Consider the following 25,628-nt stretch of genomic DNA (forward strand, 5'->3'; position numbering starts at 1 on the left):
GTAATCGATGTGCGCGAGTATTCAATCGCCCACTTCTAAAAACCACTACGAGAAGACTCTCTGACTAAATTGATCCAACAAAACCTTTAATAAAGTAAATTTTGTCACCTTTAGTTTCCCGGAGCTCAATGGTCACTGGGTCTTGACTAATAGTAACATTCGAGTACCGTTTTTAGCATTAAGGGTCGACACAAGAATACGTTTGTCTGCAAAAAAATAATTACTCTTATGATAACCTTGACGGAGAATATTCTACATGTATACAATTTTGAACTATAAGTTAAGTAATCCGACCCACAAATATGTGAATAATGAAGGCGCGGTGACCTCATCCCATTTTGGTATGTATCTTTTTAGAGGGCTTTGATTGCAGAAAAAAGTTTTTTTAAACAATTACATTATTACAAGAACGAATTGCAAATCATTAAATAAGTATGCCGGCTCCACATAGAGACTCAAGTTAAATACATTACCATTCATTTACATATGACATGAGAATGGTTTCATTGAAACTTCAGCGGAAAAAATGAGAAAAATGTTCTAGCACGACGTGTTTTTGATGAACCTCCTTTAAATAATTAGTTGTAGTTGTTACATAAAATATGTACATAAAAAAGGCTTGTTGTCATTTTTTTTGTGCAGTTTTTACAATGTTAAGTAGTTTCTTGGGTAGGTAGAAACAAGTACGGACGTCCTTTTTAGGAGCATGCCCAAGGTTGGATTCGAAGTCACGGCCTGATGATGTCCATGAGCCCGGTATGGTGTGGTAGTGCCTATCAGTATTTGCTGATCTCCATAAGCACGGTATGGTGTGGTAGTGCTTATAACTGTTTGTTGATCTCCATGAGCCCGGTATGGTGTGGTAGTGCTTATAACTGTTTGCTGATCTCCATGAGCCAGGTATGGTGTGATAGTTTGCTGATCTCCATGAGCCCGGTATGGTGTGGTAGTGCCTGTCACTATTTGCTGATCTCCATAAGCCCGGTATGATGTGGTAGTGCCTATCACTATTTGCTGATCTCCATGAGCCCGGTATGGTGTGGTAGTGCCTATTTCTGTTTGCTGATATCCATGAGCCAGGTATGGTGTGATAGTGCCTATTTCTGTTTGCTGATATCCATGAGCCCGGTATGGTGTGGTAGTGCCTATTTCTGTTTGCTGATATCCATGAGCCAGGTATGGTGTGATAGTGCCTATTTCTGTTTGCTGATATCCATGTGCCCGGTATGGTGTGGTAGTGCCTATTTCTGTTTGCTGATATCCATGAGCCCGGTATGGTGTGGTAGTGCCAATTTCTGTTTGCTGATATCCATGAGCCCGGTATGGTGTGGAAGTGCCTATTACTGTTTGCTGATATCCATGAGCCCGGTATGGTGTGGTAGTGCCTATTACTGTTTGCTGATCTCCATGCACCTGGTATGGTGTGGTAGCGCCTATCACTGTTTGCTGATCTCCATGCACCTGGTATGGTGTGGTAGCGCCTATCACTGTTTGCTGATCTCCATGCGCCCGGTATGGTGTGGTAGCGCCTATTACTGTTTGCTGATCTCCATGCGCCCGGTATGGTGTGGTAGCGCCTATTACTGTTTGCTGATCTCCATGGGCCCGGTATGGTGTGGTAGTGCCTGTCACTATTTGCTGATCTCCATAAGCCCGGTATGATGTGGTAGTGCCTATCACTGTTTGCTGATATCCATGAGCCCGGTATGGTGTGGTAGTGCCTATCACTGTTTGCTGATATCCATGAGCCCGGTATGGTGTGGTAGTGCCTATCACTGTTTGCTGATATCCATGCGCCGGGTATGGTGTGGTAGTGCCTATCACTGTTTGCTGATATCTATGTGCCCGGTATGGTGTGGTAGTGCCTATCACTGTTTGCTGATATCCATGAGCCCGGTATGGTGTGGTAGTGCCTATTACTGTTTGCTGATATCCATGAGCCCGGTATGGTGTGGTAGTGCCTATTACTGTTTGCTGATATCCATGAGCCCGGTATGGTGTGGTAGTGCCTATTACTGTTTGCTGATATCCATGAGCCCGGTATGGTGTGATAGTGCCTATTACTGTTTGCTGATATCCATGAGCCCGGTATGGTGTGGTAGTGCCTATTACTGTTTGCTGATATCCATGAGCCCGGTATGGTGTGGTAGTGCCTATTACTGTTTGCTGATATCCATGAGCCCGGTATGGTGTGGTAGTGCCTATTACTGTTTGCTGATATCCGTGAGCCCGGTATGGTGTGGTAGTGCCTATCACTGTTTGCTGATATCCGTGAGCCCGGTATGGTGTGGCAGTGCCTATCACTGTTTGCTGATATCCATGAGCCCGGTATGGTGTGGCAGTGCCTATCACTGTTTGCTGATATCCATGAGCCCGGTATGGTGTGGCAGTGCCTATCACTGTTTGCTGATATCCATGAGCCCGGTATGGTGTGGTAGTGCCTATTTCTGTTTGCTGATATCCATGAGCCCGGTATGGTGTGGTAGTGCCTATCACTGTTTGCTGATATCCATGAGCCCGGTATGGTGTGGTAGTGCCTATCACTGTTTGCTGATATCCATGCGCCGGGTATGGTGTGGCAGTGCCTATCACTGTTTGCTGATATCCATGCGCCGGGTATGGTGTGGCAGTGCCTATTACTGTTTGCTGGTATCCATGCGCCGGGTATGGTGTGATAGCGCCTATTACTGTTTGCTGATATCCATGAGCCCGGTATGGTGTGGCAGTGCCTATCACTGTTTGCTGATATCCATGAGCCCGGTATGGTGTGGCAGTGCCTATCACTGTTTGCTGATATCCATGAGCCCGGTATGGTGTGGTAGCGCCTATCACTGTTTGCTGATATCCATGAGCCCGGTATGGTGTGGCAGTGCCTATCACTGTTTGCTGATATCCATGAGCCCGGTATGGTGTGGCAGTGCCTATTACTGTTTGCTGATATCCATGTGCCCGGTATGGTGTGGTAGTGCCTATCACTGTTTGCTGATATCCATGAGCCCGGTATGGTGTGGCAGTGCCTATTTCTGTTTGCTGATATCCATGAGCCCGGTATGGTGTGGTAGTGCCTATTTCTGTTTGCTGATATCCATGTGCCCGGTATGGTGTGGTAGTGCCTATTACTGTTTGCTGATATCCATGTGCCCGGTATGGTGTGGAAGTGCCTATTACTGTTTGCTGATATCCATGTGCCCGGTATGGTGTGGAAGTGCCTATTACTGTTTGCTGATATCCATGTGCCCGGTATGGTGTGGCAGTGCCTATTACTGTTTGCTGATATCCATGAGCCCGGTATGGTGTGGCAGTGCCTATTACTGTTTGCTGATATCCATGAGCCCGGTATGGTGTGGAAGTGCCTATTACTGTTTGCTGATATCCATGTGCCCGGTATGGTGTGGTAGTGCCTTTTACTGTTTGCTGATATCCATGTGCCCGGTATGGTGTGGCAGTGCCTATTACTGTTTGCTGATATCCATGTGCCCGGTATGGTGTGATAGTGCCTATCACTGTTTGCTGATCTCCTTGCTCTCGGTATGGCGTGGTAGTGCCTTTTACTGTTTGCTGATATCCATGTGCCCGGTATGGTGTGATAGTGCCTATCACTGTTTGCTGATCTCCTTGCTCTCGGTATGGCGTGGTAGTGCCTTTTACTGTTTGCTGATATCCATGTGCCCGGTATGGTGTGATAGTGCCTATCACTGTTTGCTGATCTCCTTGCTCTCGGTATGGTGTGGCAGTGCCTATCACTGTTTGCTGATCTCCTTGCTCTCGGTATGGTGTGGCAGTGCCTATCACTGTTTGCTGATCTCCTTGCTCTCGGTATGGCGTGGTAGTGCCTATCTCAGAGGTCTTTTACTTTTATATATTGTATCCTAAGTATTTTCACTTTTTATCTTACAACATAACAACGCAATTAACAAAATGTGAACCTGAAGAACTTTTATGGAAAGCTACACTGGAATGGATGTCCTAAAAAAATAGAATTTTGAAAAACAACACGCTGATCCAATTTCAATGTTCATTTACAAAAAAAAAACACTACAAAAAGAACGATTAAACAAAAGATAAAAAAAACTTTTCTAGAGAAGGTTACTAAGTGTATTTGCCAATTTTGCGCGTGAACATTCATAAATGCAATTTCATGTTCAATTTTGTATCGTAGCTCTACGTAGGTTTCAAATAAAACCTAGAAACGCAGGAGTTATATAACGGAGCTGCACGCAATATATGAAGTATTGCAACAACAGGATTATGAAGTAATTAGATTACTAGATGTTGATCTTTGTAGAGAGCAAAATCTTATAGTTCTGGGATTTAGACAAATGAGGATATCCATAGAAAGGAATAGATTACTTTCTCGTTCCACAAATCTTCTACTATTCTACATTCCCCAAAAGAGGTGGGGTTCTCTATTTTTATGTCATTCTACATCCATTCAGTACTGTATATCGTGTGGAAGTTGGGATCGAAAGACACATTAGACACGGTATGTTCAGGCACAGGGAACATGGGGGTGGATGGGTCGGAGGCAAAATTGGCCTCTGTTATTGTTAATGTTGACAAATGGTTGAGTGCCCTAATAAGATGAGTATGAGCCTTAACTACGCATGGAAGAACGTTTTGTTTTTATTTATAACATATCGTGTTGCCAAAAACATTAAGGTCTGTACATTGAGTATAAGTTGTAGTTTCATTTTAATCCTGTGTTTATCTTTTCTAATGTGAAGTTCAAAAGAAAACAAAGCAAAGGCAGCAAAATTGTGTCATATATTTCCCTGTTTAACTGAAAACTGGCAACTGATGCCTAATAAAAACATAAGAATAAATTTTCATTTACAACGTAGACAAACTAGAGAAAATATTCTGTGCAGACATTGTATATATCTTAATCATGTTTGTCACTTGGACTGAGGCCAATAAGTTCTGCCAATGTAATCCAATTTGCAGACTGCGGTTGAAAATTTACCACAAATTTAAATATTTTTTATACATGCGTAATGGAAATAAAAATGAATTGCAATATCGTTTCTCAGATATAAGAGTTGGCAATAAAGTGTCCAGAATTTGATCTGTATAGGACGCCGGTAGACGATCACATCTATTGAAATGGCCATGATAAATACAAGGCTATAAAAGAAGCGCAATATAAAGAATTGTTTCCAAATAAAATTAATGTTATTTTCTGGAAACTTATGTTGCAATTACTGAGTAATGGAAAACATCCCATTATGGCGAGGCATTATTGCATTCTTGCCGTTAGATTTCCCTGACTTGACCTGACTCTGCAACTTTGACTAAGGCAATTTTAACATCATTGGAAGCATTTAGCTTTTTATGACACACACTTACTTTTTAAACTTTTTAACAGGATTTGTTTACATTACAACACTATTAAACCATTTTTTTCTATTCAAGCTGTTTACAGGAGTTTAAATATCAAAATAATCATCAATCATTACACATACATGTAAATTGTGCAAACAATAATCAGCAATTCTTATAATGCAATGTTCAGATATTTATAACCCCACTACGAGTATTTGTTATTCAATCATTGATATTTAATAAGGTATGTTTAAGACAAAGCTTTAAAAGTATCTAATGTAGTATTGATATTTTTGTGGGTAGTGGACCTTAATGAGTATTTTGTATTGTTTGTAAATGAAATAACTTCACTAAAATAATTATGTTTGCAAAGCAAGTATTTAAAAATAATAACACTAACATGAAATGTTAATCCTTCAATGCGCGTGCGCATAGAAGAATTTCCCCTTTATATGACGTTTTGGATTCAGAGTCTGAAGGTAAACACTAATCATGAATCATTAATCCGTAAAAAAAATGAATTACATCGATGATATTAACAGAATTAGCTTCGATAATGATAACGCGACAGTACGATAATGATAGCACGACAGTACGATAATGATAACGCGACAGTACGATAATGATAGCACGACAGTACGATAATGATAACGCGACAGTACGATAATGATAACGTGACAGTACGATAATGATCGCACGACAGTACGATAATGATCGCACAACAGTACGATGATAAAACGCGACAGTGCGATAATGATCGCACGACAGTACGATGATAACACGCGACAGTACGATAATGATTACGCGACAGTATGATACTACGATAACAAAAACGCGACATCCCAATATAACGATCGTGAAAACGCAACAGTACGATTGTGAAAACACTATATAAATATAATATGGCAGCATGTGTGACATTGATATTGTCAACCCAAGAGCAGAATGTCACCAGAGGCGTAAGCCTCGAGTGACATTCTGTTTCGAGGGTTGACAATATTCGCTTGCTCACGTGTCAAAAAGGTTGAAATGTTTCTGATAGTCAAAATATCTCTTTTTCGGGTAATGAGATTTTACCATTGTAGACAAAATAGAGGTTTAATAATATAATATATCGCATCATCACCATCGTACTGTCATATTTACGCATTTTCATTATTGTACTGTCGTGTTATTATCATCGTACTCCCGCGTGTTATGATTGTAGTTTCGTGATTTCGAGTTTTCATCATCGTTCTATCGAGTATCGCGTTTCAGAGCAACACATTCACAGGCGATGGCACTAACGGAATTCCGTAGACACGGTAGATGGTTTCTGGGATTAAGTTGATGATGCGAAAAGTAAAGAGGCTCTAAAGGACTACTGCCTATAGATTTGTAATTAGCTTGCTTCCTGATTTAGTAACTGATTGAAGATGAAGAGAAAGACCTGCTATTTCGGGTCTGACATTAACCAACACCAACAGATTAAGGCATTGGAAATGCTTATTTAAGCTTTGACGCACATAGACATTATTAAGGTATACCGCTTTTTGCCGCATATATTGAGTTCTGTGTCTACATTCAATCTACAAACACGCCATTTGCCTTAAATAGCAACATCAGTTGGAAATAAAAAATAAAAGCGTATACAAAATATACCTATACGCTTGTCCATGAAACTTGTATTGGTAGAGAGAGGAGTTCGTGTCTGACTTACATAAATTGTAAAACGTAACCCAATGTTAATTGAATTGGAATCAGTTTCGTGTCTATATTCTTATTTAGATGTCGTTACAGGCGTCTGTATGTCTTCTGTAGCACGATCGACATACGATTGATCTTGTCTGCAAACATTTTGATTAATTTCATAGCAACCCTGTGGGGAAAAAACTCCAGTAAAGTGTTGAACGCACCATTATCCTGATCCGGTGTGTTATAACATACATGACCGGACAGGCAAACCGTCACAGTAGTTTTTTCTGGCATAAAGACACTGAAAGGCGGCTTTTGACCTATTCATTTCAATCACTGCACCAGTTTAAGTATTTTTATTTTAAACTGCAAACTAATCATTCTGTCAACGAATAGTTATTGTTGTTTTCTTGCTTTGGGTGCATTTTGTGCATTTTGGACCTCTTTTCTGGAAATAATATATGTTTGCATAGCTGAAATGTTGTTTTTACAACTGATACAAGTTTAAACACTGTTATCTAACAATGAAAGCAGAAGAAATGAGAAAATAATCATTGGGGGATAAGTTTCAAAGAAAGGATCCATGAGATATCATTCTTGCGCAGTGATCAATTTAATATTGTAATCTAACATCGTCCTAAGTTTCACTGATTTACTTTCAGTAGTTAGATGAAATGGATTGAATTAGTTTGAAGAAAGAAACGTATTATATAACTTTATATCCTTGTGTCCAAGAGCTAACTGATTTAAGTTGCATACATCTCAACAATAGACAGTCTATCATGTGATTTGTTGAGTTATGCCTCAGACAAACTTAAAATGTCTTTGAGAAAAAAATCAAAGTACTAAGGGAGATAAATTTGCATGGAAGTGTCGAATATTTGCATTTGCCTTCGCTGCGCACAATTTCGCCTTGCATCTATATATATGTAACGCTATGTCATTTCCCGTAGTAGTTTATCAGTTATCATGGTTATGTTTCAGTCAAATTTCGTTTGAAGAAATCAAAGAGCAAGGGGATTTACCTTTGCCTGAAAGTTAAACCTGTGTGAAGACAAGGCCTCAAGGGTGTTATATCATTGCGTACAATATGATGACGAGTGTCAGATTCGTGTTATCACATCTTTTTTCAGATAATAAATAACAAAAAAGACCTACCTGTTTCACTTGCGTTGATAATGAGGCGAATACCACAAACTGACAAAGCAATGTTATTTCCAGCGCTAAATGCACTGCAGAAGTATTACCCGAAATAATTTAAAAAAGATGTGTGTATCCGATCATTCAATTCCGTTCATATGTAGAATGTATTCCGTGATGTTATCCATAAAGAATCACAGCATTTATAAACACTACACCTTAAACAAAAATTTACTTTTGTGATATGGTGACGTCACACTCGGTTAGATGAAGTCATAATGTGTAATATGTTCATGACGTCATATATTCGGTTTAATAACAAAAAGTTACGAAGGTTTAAAGAATGTTTTTTATGGCTGCAGGAGGAAATATCACGTTTTCCCCTGATGAGTTAAATGAACAATTAACTACTTTATTCAAATAAATAATTATCATAAAAACAAAATGAGAAGTCAACGTATGATTTTTTTTAGCCTTGCTGGAATATTACAATTAAGCAATTATTGCGTCCAATCAAATTGTTTACTAACCTGTAGAGTGAAATTGTTATATTACACATGTGGCATAAAGAAATATACGTGATGGTTATAAAACAATCAAGGTATAGGCATATGTGATAAATGTATGATATTTATAAGTAAAGTTAAGTATATATTGACATAAATGAATGAGTGGTAATCGCCAGGGCATGGTCAGTGAAAACGAAGTATGAACTCACTTTAAACCTGTTAACGAACGCTCAACTTTACCTTTTTAAGTTGTTAAAATTAAAAACTCAATATTTGCCAAACTGGTATCCTCTGTCGACCTCAATATTTGCCAAACTGGTATCCTCTGTCGACCTCAATATTTGCCAAACTGGTATCCTCTGTCGACCTCAATATTTGCCAAACTGGTATCCTCTGTCGACCTCAATATTTGCCAAATTGGTATCCTCTGTCGACCTCAATATTTGCCAAACTGGTATCCTCTCTCGACATATACGAGGTTATATAGATGGAGATTGATCACACATACATAAAGGAGGATATATGTCCATATTACAAAAATTATAAAGCATTTCTGGCCTGTTTTACTTATACTAAACACTGTAAATTTGCATATACATGTCAGGGGCGTAGCTTGTCAAACATCAATGTGTAGGCCCCGTTGTTTTAGGGGGGTTCGGGGGCATGCCCCGAGAATATTTGAAATCCTATATCGCCGCAGCTGTATTTTGGGGCATATTTTGAAGGAAAATAAATATTATAATTTTGCAGTTTTTGCCAAGCTGAAAAGTATATTCCATACTTGTTCTGAAGCAGTTCAAATTTTCAGCAAAAAATAAATCAACGATAATTGAAAAAATCTCCGTACTGTATTCAGAATATATTTATGACATGAATATGTAACCGACAATATCAATAAAAGTCCTCAGACTAAGAAACCGGAACTAGGTAGAAATCGTACAAATCAAACACTTTCTGTAGCATGATGCTGATGCCGGTGGCATTGTCAACAGTACTCCGAGAGTGCCATAAATACATGGGTACAAATCTTTGCTCGTCTGTCGGAGGATATCTTGGAGCCAAGGCGGTCTACTCTCCGCAATATTCCACCTCGTAACTTCGTTACCGAAAGCTTCAAACGAATGATGGAGATCTTAAGCATATGCGGCATATATATATGGACGGACGCATTTCATCTTGTAGACCTGGCAATCGGTTTGGCAGAAGATACTGTGCCGCGAAGCGGTCTTCATTGCTTAAAATGCGGGCCTCCATTTTTTGTATCAAATGGTCAAGGAATACATTGAACAATGTTATTCTCCAATAGTCGGAAACTGTACCTACATCCTGATAAGCGCAGTGATTTTGCCTACCAGCCCTTCTTGGTCTCGACGGGATTATATCTAATTCCGCGGCAACATTTGTAGCTTTTTCATAGAGAGCGCCCCACACGTCTGGGTCGTTTCGATCATTGTTCATTACCTGAATGACGACCTTAGCCTCACCAATTGCACGCAATAGATCGTTATCTTCTTTCTGCAATAGGTTTGTTAATGCAACCGTGGAACTAAGCACATGTTCAGCCACTGTCAATGCTATGATTATTTCAAAGCAAAGTATCCCTGCTTTATTATCATCGTCGTCATTTAGTGTTTCACACGTATGAACTACAACGGGAAATGCGTTCTTGAAAGTCGCCAGGGCATCGGTGCGACTCGATCACCTTGTTTCGCACAAAGTACGCAGTTTCGTTCGCTGATCCATTTCCTCTTTAGTGGTGGCATCTCGAGACAACTCGTTCACGAAAGCTGCTAGCCGTTTCGCAGAGTAATCGAACATATATCTTATGTCCTGGACAGTTGACATCATTGTTCGAACACAAGGAATATTAGAGCTGTGAACCAAGGCGAGATTCAGGCAATGCGCTTTGCAGTGTACGTATTTAGCATGCGGTGATTTTTCACGAACAAAAGCCTGAACTCCTCGATATTTCCCCGACATGTTTGACGCCCCATCGTAACCTTACGCTCGAACTTTTAAGACGTCAAGGTCGGCTTCCTGGAGAAATGACATAATATTGGTACAAAGTTCAATTCCTTTATCAGAGGAACACTGAACGAAGCACAAAATTCCTCTCTTACTGTACCGTTATTGTCAACAAATCAGACACAGAGCGACAACTGTTCTTTAGTTGATTTATCGGTAGCTTCATCGACAATTATTGCAGAGTATGGACAGTTCCGACAGTCGCTAAGAATCCTTTCCTTGACTTGTTCAGCGCAAATGTCAATAAGTTCGTTTTGCGTAGAAATTACTAGTTTCCTCTGTATGCCCTCGTAGTGGTATGTTTTGCATTGCGCAGATATTATTTCAATTATTATATGCAAGACATGTCTGTTGTTCTCCACTGTTGACCAAGCGGATTCCTAGTTGCTTGTTAATAGACTCACTTTTTACAAACTATGTCTTGATAACTTTCAGCTCGAGCGGAAGCATTATTATGACACGTTTCATTTTCATGACGTTTAACCAACGATGACAAGTTCTTCCAATCGGTCATACCAGATGTAAACGTCTTCTCTCGGCCACCAGAACCTCCAAACAGGCAACAGTTCGTGAACACACTATATCGCATCCTTTGACTTAGAATACCGCAACCATTTGTTCTCCAATAGCCATTTACCATTCAGTTTTCGTTGTTTGCCTCCAAATGTTTTTATGAGTCTTTGTTGAATTATTTAATGTCATACGCTGTTCATACGTTGCAAGGTCAGACGCATTAAATTTAAAACTATGGCACAGAAATGCAATAGGCATACCGAAATGGGAATGGGTTCAATAGACAAGACGACCAAGTCTCAGTCCGAAGACGTCGCTTCGTTTCCTCATAAGTGGCACGGAAGCTAGAACCGCCAATATCCGGATATGTAGGGTCCTGTTTGGCCATGTTAAATTGTTACAATTTCAAATCAAGCGCTCAAAAACTTTGACTTTCCTTGGTCGCTTGGAAGTTTCGTTACCACACTTCTTCGAACCAGTTATGAAAACCTTCGATTTTTTAAAAAAAAATAGTGTAATTAAATACGGACTTATTTTCATATTCGATGGGTTCGCTGCAGATCGACACTATACCGCTGAGTCCCCTCACCCTTCAATTTTTATTGCATTTTTGAAACTTTTATTTTTTTTCATTTTTAAGAAAAATGTGTAGGCACGTGCCTACAGTGCCTAAATGAAGCTACGCCCCTGCATGTTTATCAATAGTTAATCAATGTTTCCATTTGAACAAAGATATATATATATATATATATATATATATATATATATATATATATATATATATATATATATATAATTGAGACTTACTAGAGGGACGATAATTATGAAGTAGTGCAAACATGATGTTTGTAACTTGAACTGTTGCCAGTATTTTCTCCAAAATAATCAATTTGGCAGACTGGTTGATAAATAACGTTTGAAGGTTTAAGTGATATTTTGCCGCAGCCTTAAACTATTTGAATAAACAGTATAAGACATATTAATATCTTACAATGTTATTTCTCAGAAACTGTTATAAAACATCAGACCTTTGATTTGTTTCCAAGTAAAGTACCTCGAATCTTTCATTGATGTTAACGATCCAATCAAGTCCCTGATATATGTAAAACTATATAAGAGCAATAAAAAGATGAAATTACATGGGGTACGATTGTTTCTGTTATCTTCTGGAAATGAATGTAGCAATTATCGAGATTGGGTGCTTAGGAAAACATCCTTCCATCGCGAGGGATGATTCCATTTGTGTCGTTAGCATTCTCCTGAATTAGTAATTTTGACTCCGCAAAAACAAATGTTCATAACATCTAAATAATTTAGTTTTTGTTTCAAATGTGTGGCACCGAATGAACTCCAATAAATAAGAGATCGTCGTTTCATAAAATTAATAAAAACGATAGTTTCCCAGTACGATTCTGTTCAAACCGTTATTAAAATTTCATGTTCATCATTGCCGTCTCAGAAGAGGGATTTTGGGATGTTTTAAAAAATTCTTAATGATGCATTTAAGAGTCTGAATAAAAATATAATGGTAGTTTGAATCGCGATTTAATTATTCATATTTTATAACTTCGGTCAACCGTTAATCGCTAGAGCAATCCCCTTTTTTTACGAACATTATTTGACAAAACAGATTATTTCTCGAATGGGACTGTGACAATGTCATTGTTGTCATATATGAAAGCAGTGATGGCTCTACACTTGATACTGTGTATTTGTACTTAGTTCGCTTCGTTCCTTAGTAAATTATTGTAGCTTATGGATAAAGCTATATACTTGTGGTATGGCATATACCACGCACTAGTTCAACATTGGGAACTCTTTTTGTAACTGTGACGCACAGTGCCAATACGAATATATCTGTACCGTTTTTGCCGCAAACATTCACGGCTACATTTTCTGGATAGTAAACTACGAACACGTCACTTCAAGTAAGCCACCTCTCGCTAGGGAATTAAATACAATATCGTTCGTTTACTTACGCCACATAAATGTTTCCAATGACAATGGATACTGGAAATATCATCTAGCACGAAATATTCCTGGATGGATTGCATACGTCCTGGACGCTTTTTTGTCGAAATAGGAAATTCTCAAAAATACAAAGTTGCAAAATATATTTACACTAAATATTGCTGATATCAGTAGAATGCAACTGTTAATCAGAACATGTATATGCGGAGTTCGTTTTGCTCATTAGTTTATGAAACAAAAACGTACAAATGTTTAGAAAATTAAATTAAAAATTAAAAATCAAGCTGTATTTGTTGTACTTGTTGAAGGCGATGAGGATGGTGGTGATGATCATGATGAGGTGGGGAGGAGGAGCAGGATAACTTACAATCACATACAGTCAAATTACTTATGAACTCTCCCTCTGAGAAGAGCGATAAGCAATGTTGTAACCTAGGGGTTCCAATATTTTCATCATACAGACTACCATAATCCATTCTTTATGTTTTCATATAGTGTATTTTTTCATTGGAATTTCAACAATTCGTTGAAAGAGGAAATGCTTCACGTCTATTGAATGCTTTATCCACAATCTGTGGTAGATGTCCGGACAAACAGGATAATTCAGAGAAAGATGCTTCGGCAAATGAGAGATAATGAACACAGAATTCAAATGGAATCTCGAATGTTTACGTGAAACTATTGCGTAATATTTACCATGTGACACATCATTGAAATATGTTACCTATAGTAACAATGATCCAATAAATGTTGTTGTTTTGTTAAAATTTGTGAACAAAAAATGCACAACCGTTTAATTCGTTATGTGTCCGTTTAATTTTAAAATGTTCTATGCATTAATATGTCTACAGGTTCTTAAAGCAAGACATTAACGCTGCATTATATATAATGAAGGTGTGATCATTTTTTGATCTTCCTCATCGTACCTTTCTTGACACTTAGTTCCATCTTATGGATATATTTTACTATACACTTGTTAATCAAGTTACGCACATGTGTTTTGCGAATTATTTTACGTCACAAATTTCAAATTCTTACATCGCACGCATCATATCATATAACAAACATAACAATGATGGTAATAAATTCACGTCTTGTAGTGCTTCAAAGATACAGTGAATTGTGCGAATACAGGCGAGAAATATGAGTCCCCCAAGGTCTCAGTAGACAGGTCGGGTTGTAGATCTGCGTCTTTAAAAGACCTTCAATATCCAAAGGCTACGACATGGCTGTAGCCGATACATTATTAATATCCCAATCATTTGCATTGAACTCATTGCCTTCCCTTATTCAACTAAAAAACCCGATCATACTCTCACTGGTGTGTTTTCCGGCTAAAGAAAAACAAGAACATTTTGTTCTTGTCAGGTTAAAGGAAATACAAACAGTAGAAAGATAAACGACTTCATCCGAATTCAATTAAATAAACATCATAGTATTAAATTACAGCGAAGTTTTTTAACAAATCTCGCAGTGAGTGGGTTTGTCCGTAAATGTTTTGCTGGCAATGCCAAGCACCCATCAGCGTTATCTGAAATATGTAAAGGTAGGAATTTTGATTTTGTAAACTAATTCCACGTCTTTTATCTTTGCAGGTTCATTATGGATCCAAACTAGATAGGAGGAACAAAAACCAACAAGGATGCAGGGAATATGCATAGCTCTAGCGGGATATCAAAAATTAGCAATGATACTCAACATGTGTTCTGGGAGAGTGAAAGTTGGCCTTCAGAATCCTGGACTTTCTCAGAGAATCATCTTGTGATTTTTAGACGAAATAATATTGATTAGATATATAAATAAAAATGTAATTAAATGATCGTTATGCATAACTGGTTTTATGTTCTCAAAATGAGTAATTGGTGTAAAACCTGGAAAATGAAGAACATCAAGTATTTTTGCAGTGTTATTACGCCTACAACGGAATAATGTAATTGAACGTAGAACCTGGAAAGTGTGCATGGATAAATTCCGTCCAAGATGAAGTATTGGCTGTTGTTGATAGCTATTGTACAAGGATTATTTACTTCACTTTGCCGCGCAGAGTGTAAATTTCCGGACTTTCTTCAAACCTATGGAGACGGTCCGTCTTGGTTTATTCGTTATCCCGGTAACAAGGACGTCTCAATTACCGTGAAATACACGCACATGTACATTAAAGAATGTCAGATGCACGGATACCGATCGTGCAAAACCTATGAAAGAAATTGTAATGTTGATAAAGGTGGATATAAATTCTTAGTTCGAGAAATACTGAGTGATATCAATTCTTACGAACGTGAATCTACCTACCGCTGTATACAATTTATCCGACGCAGTAAAAGTGTCGTTCAAATTAAAGTATCTCGGTATATGTCAAAAAATTCCTCTGAAACTCTTTGTAACGATGAGTTTATGAACCTGGATTTGAACCCGATGATATCCAGGGAGCATGCAGAAGAAGAAAACCAGTGTCCCATTGTAGGCGGGTATGATTTTAAATTGTATGCACCTGATCAACCCGCTCCTCTTTGTGACGACATTTTCTTACCTCTCCGAATTGAAAGTGATTGTACTCAGCGCGAAGGGATAAAACTTTACTTCCGGCGTAGAAATTGTTCAAGTTTGTTTGTCGGTAGACCTATTGAGTCGGATCCTGTTAGACTTCGTTGTGTGGCCACATGGAGATATATGCAATATACATTTTCTATTGTCAAGTGGCATGGGTCGTCAGAATTCTGGTGTTTTCGTGTCTTATATAAGGAAAACGATGTGCAGGAGATCTATATATACTTTAATGGAATATGTCCCTTTGATGATGGAAAAAAAGAAAGAATGCTTATGCTGAAACATTTTAAAATTCACCACGTTACAAATATTTGTGAAGATGAGAATTTAGTATGTAGCTATCACCATTGCTCAACTCGCGTCCGCGATAACTGTAAACTTTCTTGCAGTTTATGTGAGCCTGAAAAAGAGGAACGACCATGCTCGTTCCCAAGTGAATTTCATGGCTTTTGGAACGGTTTAGATGACCCTGTCAGGAGTGTGTTAATTATTGATAACCAGACTCTCACATACGGGAGTCTAAAATGGCACTGCGTTACCTCTACAACTAGCGAAACATTACGGCGTAGGAAAGTGCTGAAGCTTAAGTTCAACAATGGGTGCCATCCGCGGTATACGTGTGTTGACATCGAACAGCCGGCTGAGTCCGTGCTGCGGTACCGGACGGGCACGGAGCTCCACTGGCCAATCCAGGGCCTGGAGGAAGTTTGCGAGGACCGTTATTTTGACTACGTGCCCACAAACTCACACGTTACAGGCATCGCCAGGACCTCAGGTCCCTGGATCTACTTTATCAACGATTCTCCAAAGTTTGTGACGTGCAATCTACCGTGGTACATTCCTAAAGCTTCCTTTTATGACATGTACGATAGGAATAATAACCTTGCAAATCATGGATGTTTATTAAACAGCAATGGGCACCCTGGACATGTTTTACAACTTTACTATACTTACAAAGACATAGATAAAGAATGGAAAGTTCATATTAAGAAAACCTTTATTTGTTTAGCTTCAATTCGTTTTATAGGTGAAAATGATGTGCTCATTACTCAAAATGTAGATGAAGGCATTTACATGTGCTGGTCTTTCTACAGAGACCATGATAGAAACTACGTGTATATATTTGGCGCAAAGGATTGCGGCAATGGTACAAATATGCAGCTGGTACATTACAGCGCGAAGAAAGCGCTCGCCACATTGGTGCTTATGAAAAATTCGACAGAATGTGACTTTATTGAGTATGATCAAGACAAGGCTATGACACGGCGTAGTGATGACGCCCTTTCCAACCTCACAGAGAACAATGTCGGTTCTTCTTCGAATTCAATCATTTCGTCCTTCCTCGCACTGGCATTCCTCATCCAAATGTTGTTGTAAATTAATGCAAAACCAAGAGAAATGTGTGTGTTCAAAATCAAAGAACTTCATACAAAGGGGTTATGTTTCATTCAGTATAAAGAGGTTGTTCCGATATTTGTAGAAACATGTTCGAGTGAGAGATGTACAAGTATCAAACTGTTGTATAGAGCAGTTCAGCACATGCAATTATAACAAATATTTTTGCAGTGTTCTTATTCTTACAACGGAATAATGTTACTGAACATAGCACCCGGGAAGTGATTACGTGAACAAACAATAATAGTCAGGTACTTGAACAAAAGTATTATTAAGGGAGACCTAAATGTGGATATAAAACATGCTTCATGTCGTTACCTGAAGGCACGTGCTTAATTTTCTATTGCAAAGCATATTTCTGGATGTTTTCTTTAATGTAGTTTGTTGGAGAAAATAACATAAATTGTACGCTCCATGTCGGTGTTATGATCATTCAACTCGAAAAGAAAACCCCCTAATCATAGTTATGTGTGTTGGATGATAGTTTTACAAACGACAATTGCTTCAACGTAAAAGGGCTGCAACAAAAGGAATACTGATAAACAAGTATATGCTTTACATATATCATAACAAAAAATGCTTTGTGTTCTATGGTTCCGTTCAAATCACTTTTTCCAATCATAGTGTTCTAGTATATCTTATTTTAAAACGCATTACCAAAAAAGCTCGACATTCGAATTCGGATAATATAAAGCATTTGTACACACAATACATACCAAATATCATTTGTTGCTGTTTTAAAGCCTACAGTTTGTTATAAAACTTGCTCAATTCGCGTTCACATTGAAATTATATACAATTATAATGTACGTAACCCCTGCACAAAAATAAAGATATCAAAAAATGAAGAAAAAAACGTCTAAAGTTCTCGGCAAATGTTTTACCCCACCCACCTAGTGGATATTTGCTTTTACTACAGTAAAGTGAAGTATACATAGACATAGCATGGTGCAGATATTTTGTCAAGACGGAAAGGAGAACACAGACCTATCAATTACAACTAGAATACGACTCCAATGATACTTTGAGAAAAATGAAACTTAGACAACATTTGCAATTGTTTTTTATCTGAATTGTTATATACATTCCTTCCAAAAATGTTAGTTTGTTAATACATTCTGAAGCATTTACACGTGAAGGGCAAGTATTTATATGTCCTGTCTGTTTCTGAAAACCAATATGTTCCTAAAATGTGCAGATAACCTTTTGTCTGTATCCTACATACGTACACATACGAATATGTATCATTGTACGAAGATGATACTGATGCTGCTGATCACATATATGTTCAAATAATATTAGATCGTCTGTCATCAACTTATCATTTGTACATGTGTGCATGCAAATGTCAGTAAAACCGATGACGTAAATTCATTTCCAGGTCTGGTAATTGCAAGTGTTTTCGAAACGTGATTAATTTAATGTCATACCGTCATTAATGTATCATTCAATAGAGAGTGTTTTATCCATAATCTCGATACAATGACGCCACAGATAATGTGCAAGAAAGGATGTTCTCTTCGTTCTGTCTATTGCTTTTGTAATAGGAGAATTAAAAAAGCATATAAGCAGTTATTTCATGTAATTAGTTTTACTTAAAACTTTCACTGATTGTTTGAATGGTGTTACGAGGTCTGGTATTGTGTTACCCATTTCACCACCTACTGCACAATTTTATTTCAGAATATGTGTAAAAATTTGTTACTCTAACCACTGAAACAATACTATATTACGAGAATTATCTTATTGCGTTGAAATATATTTTAGAAGGATACTTATAATACAATTGCCGCGACAATACAAGTTTCCGATATTATTTTAAACATAAGTCAGATTTAAATAGATTAAATTTCAATTTAAAATTAGTATTTTATTCTTTTGTATGAAATATGTTTCCTTCTTGCAAAAAATAATCATATTTTAGTCATCTTTATCTGGAGTAAACCTGTAAAGAAATGTACATTTATATATTATTCTTATGCTTTTCCTTCATGCAGACAATAAATATATGTAAAACATTTATGAGCAATATACGAATAATCATGTGATATGCCAAAATATAAAAAAAAATATCAACATTTCTACTTAAATACTGTCTTTCCTTCTTGCTAAATATAAACATATTTTTGTCAAATTTGACTGGAGTAAACCTGAAAAGTTGAAATGTTCATTATTACATTATGCTTATGTTTTTCGTCCATGCAGACAATGAACACATTGTGATTGTACATTTATGATCAATATACCAATAATCACGTGATATGCCTAAATATAAAACAATGATCGACATTTCTACTTTAATACTCTCAATAAGTTGCGAATGCCCAAACCGTTGTTTTAATATCAGGATAATTTCTAGAGTATGGGTAGCATTATTTTACTTTTGACGATTTTATTTGAATGATGTTTTAAATGTCGCACCATTTTAGAATATAAATTGATCTGTTAATAAAAAATGTACGTCCTTACCTTTATGCATTGTTTATGTATAAAATGTTTTTGCTTAAAATAGATCTGAATTGAATGTTAACAATATGAATAAATACTGTATATGGCTGTTAATCTCAGTGTTACTTTTTCTGTTAGCATAGGAATGTAGATCGTGAAAATATTATTCAAAAGGCAATATATAGAATATAATGACCTTATTCCGAGATAAATTTTAAACAAAGGGATTTTCTTAGAAAGATATTCAACAAAATTACTTAACTGTATATGTAGCTCCGTTCATTCCTCCGGCCGTTGCTTGTAAAAAAATACAGAATACAGAATCCATCATTGCATGGCACACCATGTGGCAGAAAATTCCTACCTTACCCACTTTGCGAGGAATTTTGTCGTCGTGACACGGCGGTTGTTTCGGGCCAACGAAAAAAGGCCATACTATACAATAGATGACAGCGTGAACGAAAGTTGTACGACAATGTTCGAAAAATTGTGACATTTGTGCGAGAACATATTAGACGGCATGATTTTTTTAGCCGTGTAGAATTCTCGTATACCGTTTCTGGCAGAGCAAAATAAATCAGGCCATGAGTTCGACTTTACCTGCCAATTAGTAACATCTTTTCGACCTGCCCAGAATAAAATGCGAGTTTTAACTCCCCATAACTCGTAGCCAATGTCGTAAAAGTGTGACAAGTTTAGATCAATAAGATAAGATAGAAACATTCACATAAATCAACAATGCGATAGGAAATTATTTTATACATACATGTCCTACCTTGACACGCTCATTTAAAACAGTTTACGTATAACAAGTTTTCAAGTTTTCAGACGTCAAATCGTTATACTCCCGACGTATGTATTAAAAAAAGATATAAAGGTGAACATGATTATATAATATTTTATTTGCTTCTTTGAATATCCCGTGGACCTACATACATGGTTGTTTTAAGGGTCACATCGTACCTGCTGTGAACATCTGTGTCATTTGGTTTACTACTGTAGGAGTTAGAATACAGACATAAATATGGATTGACGGACACAATCGAGAGTATCTCTAGCTTCGACCGGCAGGAAACTACCAAGAGAACAGACAACTTTACGTACTCAACAATCAGACCTAATCATTTTTTTGTCTAAAGCTCTCATAATAAAAAATGAGAACATGTTGAAAAATGCACAACACTATATTTACTTTGACATTGTTTCCCGTGCATGATCAATAACCAATCTATTCCGACTGTAAGTCTCTCTCTATAGGGAGAAGTAGCGATAATATTAGCTCATAAAACAAAATAACTCAATAATGAACAAATTTCTCGGGATATGAAATAGTCCAGATTCCTCGTCGGACTTGTAAAAGATGATGAAGAGATCATGGAGTTAATGAAAAATGAATATTTTCCGCGGAGAATAGCGATAGACACGATTGTGTGTAGTCAGCAAATCCCAATAAGCACTTGTGGTTAATTTGCAAAAGTTAGCAGTAAGTCGGTAACAAGACCGGTACTGCCTGAATGGCAAAAGTGTTATACTCTGTTATTTCCTTGAATTCCCCGAAACATGTTAATGGTGTTGATTAACATAAGCAATACTTGTACAAAAATGGAACGTTATGATAATAAGGGAAACCAAATTTAACTGTTTTTTTACAAAGAACGTGCAAGTTTTTCCAGGTTTATTTTGTTCATTAGGGTGAGAGTTTTGCAAACAAAGCATCATCACTCTAAATTTGGCTCGTTTTCTAGTATATAACTTATATATTATATGCAGTGAAATGCTCAGAAAACTATATCGATATCATTATGTAGCACTTATAATTACTCGGGACTTTGTTAATGATAGACAAATCACTGAATTAAATAACAATTTGTTGTAGCGGTGAATAATACAAACATAACAGTGATGGTAAAATATCCACGTCTTGTAGTGCTACTAGAGTACAGTGAAATTTGCGAATACCTTCGAGATATGTAAGTCTTCAGGCGTCAATGGACCGGTCGGGTTGTATATCTGTGTTTGAAAAACCCGAAGGCAACGACATGACCGATTCTAAATTCGTTACAAATGATAAACATTGAATTAATTGCCGTTTTCTATTCAAGCAAAGAACTCAATTGTTCTTTTACTGGTATGTGTTTTCTGGTTAAAGACATGGCTATATCCGAGAGATTATTAATATTCCAATCATTTACATTGAACTCATTGCCTTCCCTTATTCAATCGAGGAACTCGATCGTACTTTCACTGGTGGGTTAGCTGGTTAAAGAAAATCAAGAACGTTTTTTTTCTTACAGGTTAAAGCAAATATAAAATCTCCAAAGACTTCAAAGAGTTCAATTAAATAAGCATCCCAACATTGAATATTTTTAATTTTGTAAACTAATTCCACGTCTTTTATCTTTGCAGGTTGTTCATAATGGAGCCAAACTAGAATGGAGGAAGAACAAACAACATGGATGCAGGGAATATGCATAGCTCTAGCGGGATATCAAAAATTAGCAATGATACTCAACATGTGTTCTGGGAGAGTGAAAGTTGGCCTTCAGAATCTTAGACTTTTACAGACACTCATCTCCTGATTTTATTAATCGAATTAATATTGATAAGATATATAAATAAAATGTAATAAAAAAGGTTCGTTGTTCACAACTGGTTTTATGCTCACAAAATGAGCGATTGGTGTATGTAAGACCTGCAAAATGAAGTACACGAAGTATGTGTTGCAGTGTAATTACGCCAACAACGGACTAATGTAATTAAATGTACAAGAATTATTTACTTCACTTTGCCGCGCAGAGTGTAAATTTCCGGACTTTCTTCAAACCTATGGAGACGGTCCGTCTTGGTTTATTCGTTATCCCGGTAACAAGGACGTCTCAATTACCGTGAAATACACGCACATGTACATTAAAGAATGTCAGATGCACGGATACCGATCGTGCAAAACCTATGAAAGAAATTGTAATGTTGATAAAGGTGGATATAAATTCTTAGTTCGAGAAATACTGAGTGATGTCAATTCGTATGAACATGAAACTACTTACCGCTGTAAACAATTTATCCGACGCCTTAAAAGTTTTCATTCAAATAAAATCTTCTCTTTATATGTCGTATAAAACTCTTTGTAGCGATGAATTTATGACCCTGGGGTCGTATTCAGCAGCTTAAATAATTTCTTTCCCAACTTAAGTTGATTTCTTAAGTTTTCAAAGTCAAATGAAGAGAAACGTATAAATGTTTGTAACATTTAAGTATATGTTTTTAATATGGTCATTAAAATAATGTATATCAGAAATTATAAAGTTTTGATATAATATGACCAATGAGATACTTAAATTAGGGAAATGACTTAAGTTAGGATATAACTTAAGTTAGGATATGACTTAAGTAAGGATATGACTTAAGTTAGGAAATGACTTAAGTAAGGATATGACTTAAGTTAGGAAATGACTTAAGTTAGGATATAACTTTGTGAATACCGGCCCTGGATTTGAACCCGATGATATCCAGGGAGCCTGTAGAAGAAGAAAACCAAAATCTCATTGTAGGCGGGTATGACTAGAAGTTGTATGCACCTAATCAACACGCACCTATTTGCGAAGACATTTTCTAATCTCTCCGAATTGAAAGAGATTGTACTCATTGCGAGGGAAATCAACTTTACTTACAATGTAGAAATTGTTCAAGTTTGTTTTTTAGTAAACCAATTCATATATGTAATGTACATTTTGTATTGTTAAATAGGCATGGGTAGGCAATATTCAAGTGTTTTTTTGTCTTATATAAAGCAAATGATGAACCGTAGATATATAAAGATGAAAAATTAGTATGTAACTATCATCATTGCTCAACGATTGCGTTCGCGATAACTGTAAACCATCTTGCAAAGATTTTTGTGAGCCTGCAAAAAGAGAAACGACCATGTTCCCTAGTGAATTCCATAGCTTTTGGAAAGGTTTAGAATACCCTGTCAGTAGTGTGTAAATTATTGATACCTAGACTTTCACCTTGGAAAATCTAAAACGGCACTACGTTACCTCTACAACGAACGATATATTACAGCGTAGAAAAGTGCTGAAGCTGAAGTTCAACAATGGTGCCACCCGCGGTATACTCAAAATGTAGATGAATGCTGGTCATTATTTAGAGATCATAACAGAACTATGTTTATATATTTGGCGCAAAGGATAGCGGCAATGGTACAAATATGCAGGTGGTACATTACAGCGCGAAGAAAGCGCCCGTCACATTGGTGCTGATAAAATTCGACATAATCTGACTTTTATGAATCTGGTCACTCCTCTCCAACCACACATAGAGCATTGTTGTTCTTCTTCGAAAACAATTATTTCGTCCTTTGTCGCACTGGCATTCCCCATCGAAATATTGTTGTAAATTGTGTATGTATATAAGATGCAAAACCAAGAGAAATGTAAGTGTTCGAATTCACCAAAGATTGTTTTAATGTTTCATTCTATATACAAGTAGTATCAACATTAATAAAATATATTTTAGTAGACATATACAAGATATTGTATAGATCGACTAAGCAAACGATAATAACAAGCATTTTTGCAATGTTATTATGCCTAAAATGGAATAATGTCATTAAAGTAAAAAAAAACAAGAACGTGTTAATGCATACACGTTCTGTTAATGCGTATATAAGTTATAACAGTTAGGTATCTGAAAGAAAGCAAATTACAAAAAATGATCAAAGGAGGACTTTATGTGAATATAAAGACATGTTTCATTTCGTTACCTGAAGGCACGAACTTCTTTAATGCAGAGCATATTTCTGGATTTAATGTCTTTGATTTAATGTGGGGTTTTCGAGAAAATAGCATAAATTGTACGCTTTATGCCAATGTTATGATTACTCAACTCGAGATGGAAGAAGCAATGTATCCTTTTTAGCATAGTTTGATGTGTTGGGTAGTAGAGTCACTTTAAAAAACGACATCACGTCAGAAGCGCTGCAATAATAGGTTCTGCTTGCACAAACAATCCTTATAAAATTGAAAACAAACACATTAAGTGTTAGACAAATGCTGTATGCCAAGCACCCACTTTTGTTTCGATGTGTCTGTTTTGGGAAGGGAAATTCTAACATCAATACAATTCACATAGAACTAATATTGCGCAGATATTTCGGAAGACGGAATGTAGAACACAAACATTTCAATGCCGCCAATTTTTTATTGATATGTTGAAAGTATGACAGTATTTGCATTTGTTTTACCTGAACTTGTTATATATATATTCCTTCCGGCAAGAACTATTCTCTGTATCTAAAAACCATTAAGATAATATCTTTATAATGTAGAGATACGGGATTGTATGTGTCCTACATTTACGAACGAATATTTAGCATTGTATGAGGGTGATATCGATGCTGCTAATAACATATGTGACATGTATTTGTACAAATACTTGTAGATAGTCTGTCATCAACATGTGTACATGTAACTGTCAGTATAACCGATGAAGTACATGCATTACCAGAAGTGTCTGTTATTAGTAAGTAGCAAACGTTTTCGAAAATTATAAATTTCATGCCATAATTTCACACCGTCATTAATGTATCGTTCCAAATATACTGTTTTTTCCATAATTCCGATGCACTGATACCACAGATAGTTATGTCTATTGATTACGTATTATGCGAATTAAATATCATATGTAAAAGCAGCTTGTTAAAATTTATAAAGTTCTAGCTAAATGTCCACTGTTTGGTTGAATGGTTTCATGAGGTCTCGAATTATGTAATGTTATGAGTTATGAATTATGTGTAATGATATCGAAAATACTTTTTGAACAATTTCATTGACGAGATCTTTTTCGGCCGTCAACTGCGCGATTTTATTCTAAAATAAACGTAAACATTTGTATTTGTCAACACTGAAACAAATAAACATCGAGAAATACGTTAATGCGAAAATGACCTTAACGAAGACATTTTGAATGAAATTGGCACGATTGTGAACGTTTCCCATATTTTAATAATGATTAGTCAGATTCAAACAGATTTAAGTATAAAAAATTAGTATAGTATTATGATTTTCCTTTATGCAGAAAAAAACA

General features: G+C 36.7%; 1 protein-coding gene across 3 annotated transcripts in view; it reads left to right on the plus strand.

The window, feature by feature from the left end:
* Positions 1-19,658, plus strand: part of LOC128232632 (uncharacterized) — a 68,743-nt gene extending 49,085 nt beyond the window's left edge. For 2 of the 3 annotated variants that reach the window (XM_052946300.1, XM_052946301.1), the window contains exon 2: positions 14,750-19,658. In XM_052946300.1, coding sequence (XP_052802260.1) covers positions 15,135-17,078 — 1,944 coding nt within the window. In that variant the 5' untranslated portion in view covers positions 14,750-15,134 and the 3' untranslated portion in view covers positions 17,079-19,658. Of the gene's footprint in view, positions 1-13,270; positions 13,287-14,749 lie in introns of those variants that run through there. The other variant, XM_052946302.1, reaches the window with a different exon arrangement.
* The last annotated feature ends 5,970 nt before the right edge of the window (positions 19,659-25,628 follow it).

This window comes from Mya arenaria, chromosome 4, assembly GCF_026914265.1.
Source record: "Mya arenaria isolate MELC-2E11 chromosome 4, ASM2691426v1".
NCBI lineage: Eukaryota > Metazoa > Mollusca > Bivalvia > Myida > Myidae > Mya > Mya arenaria.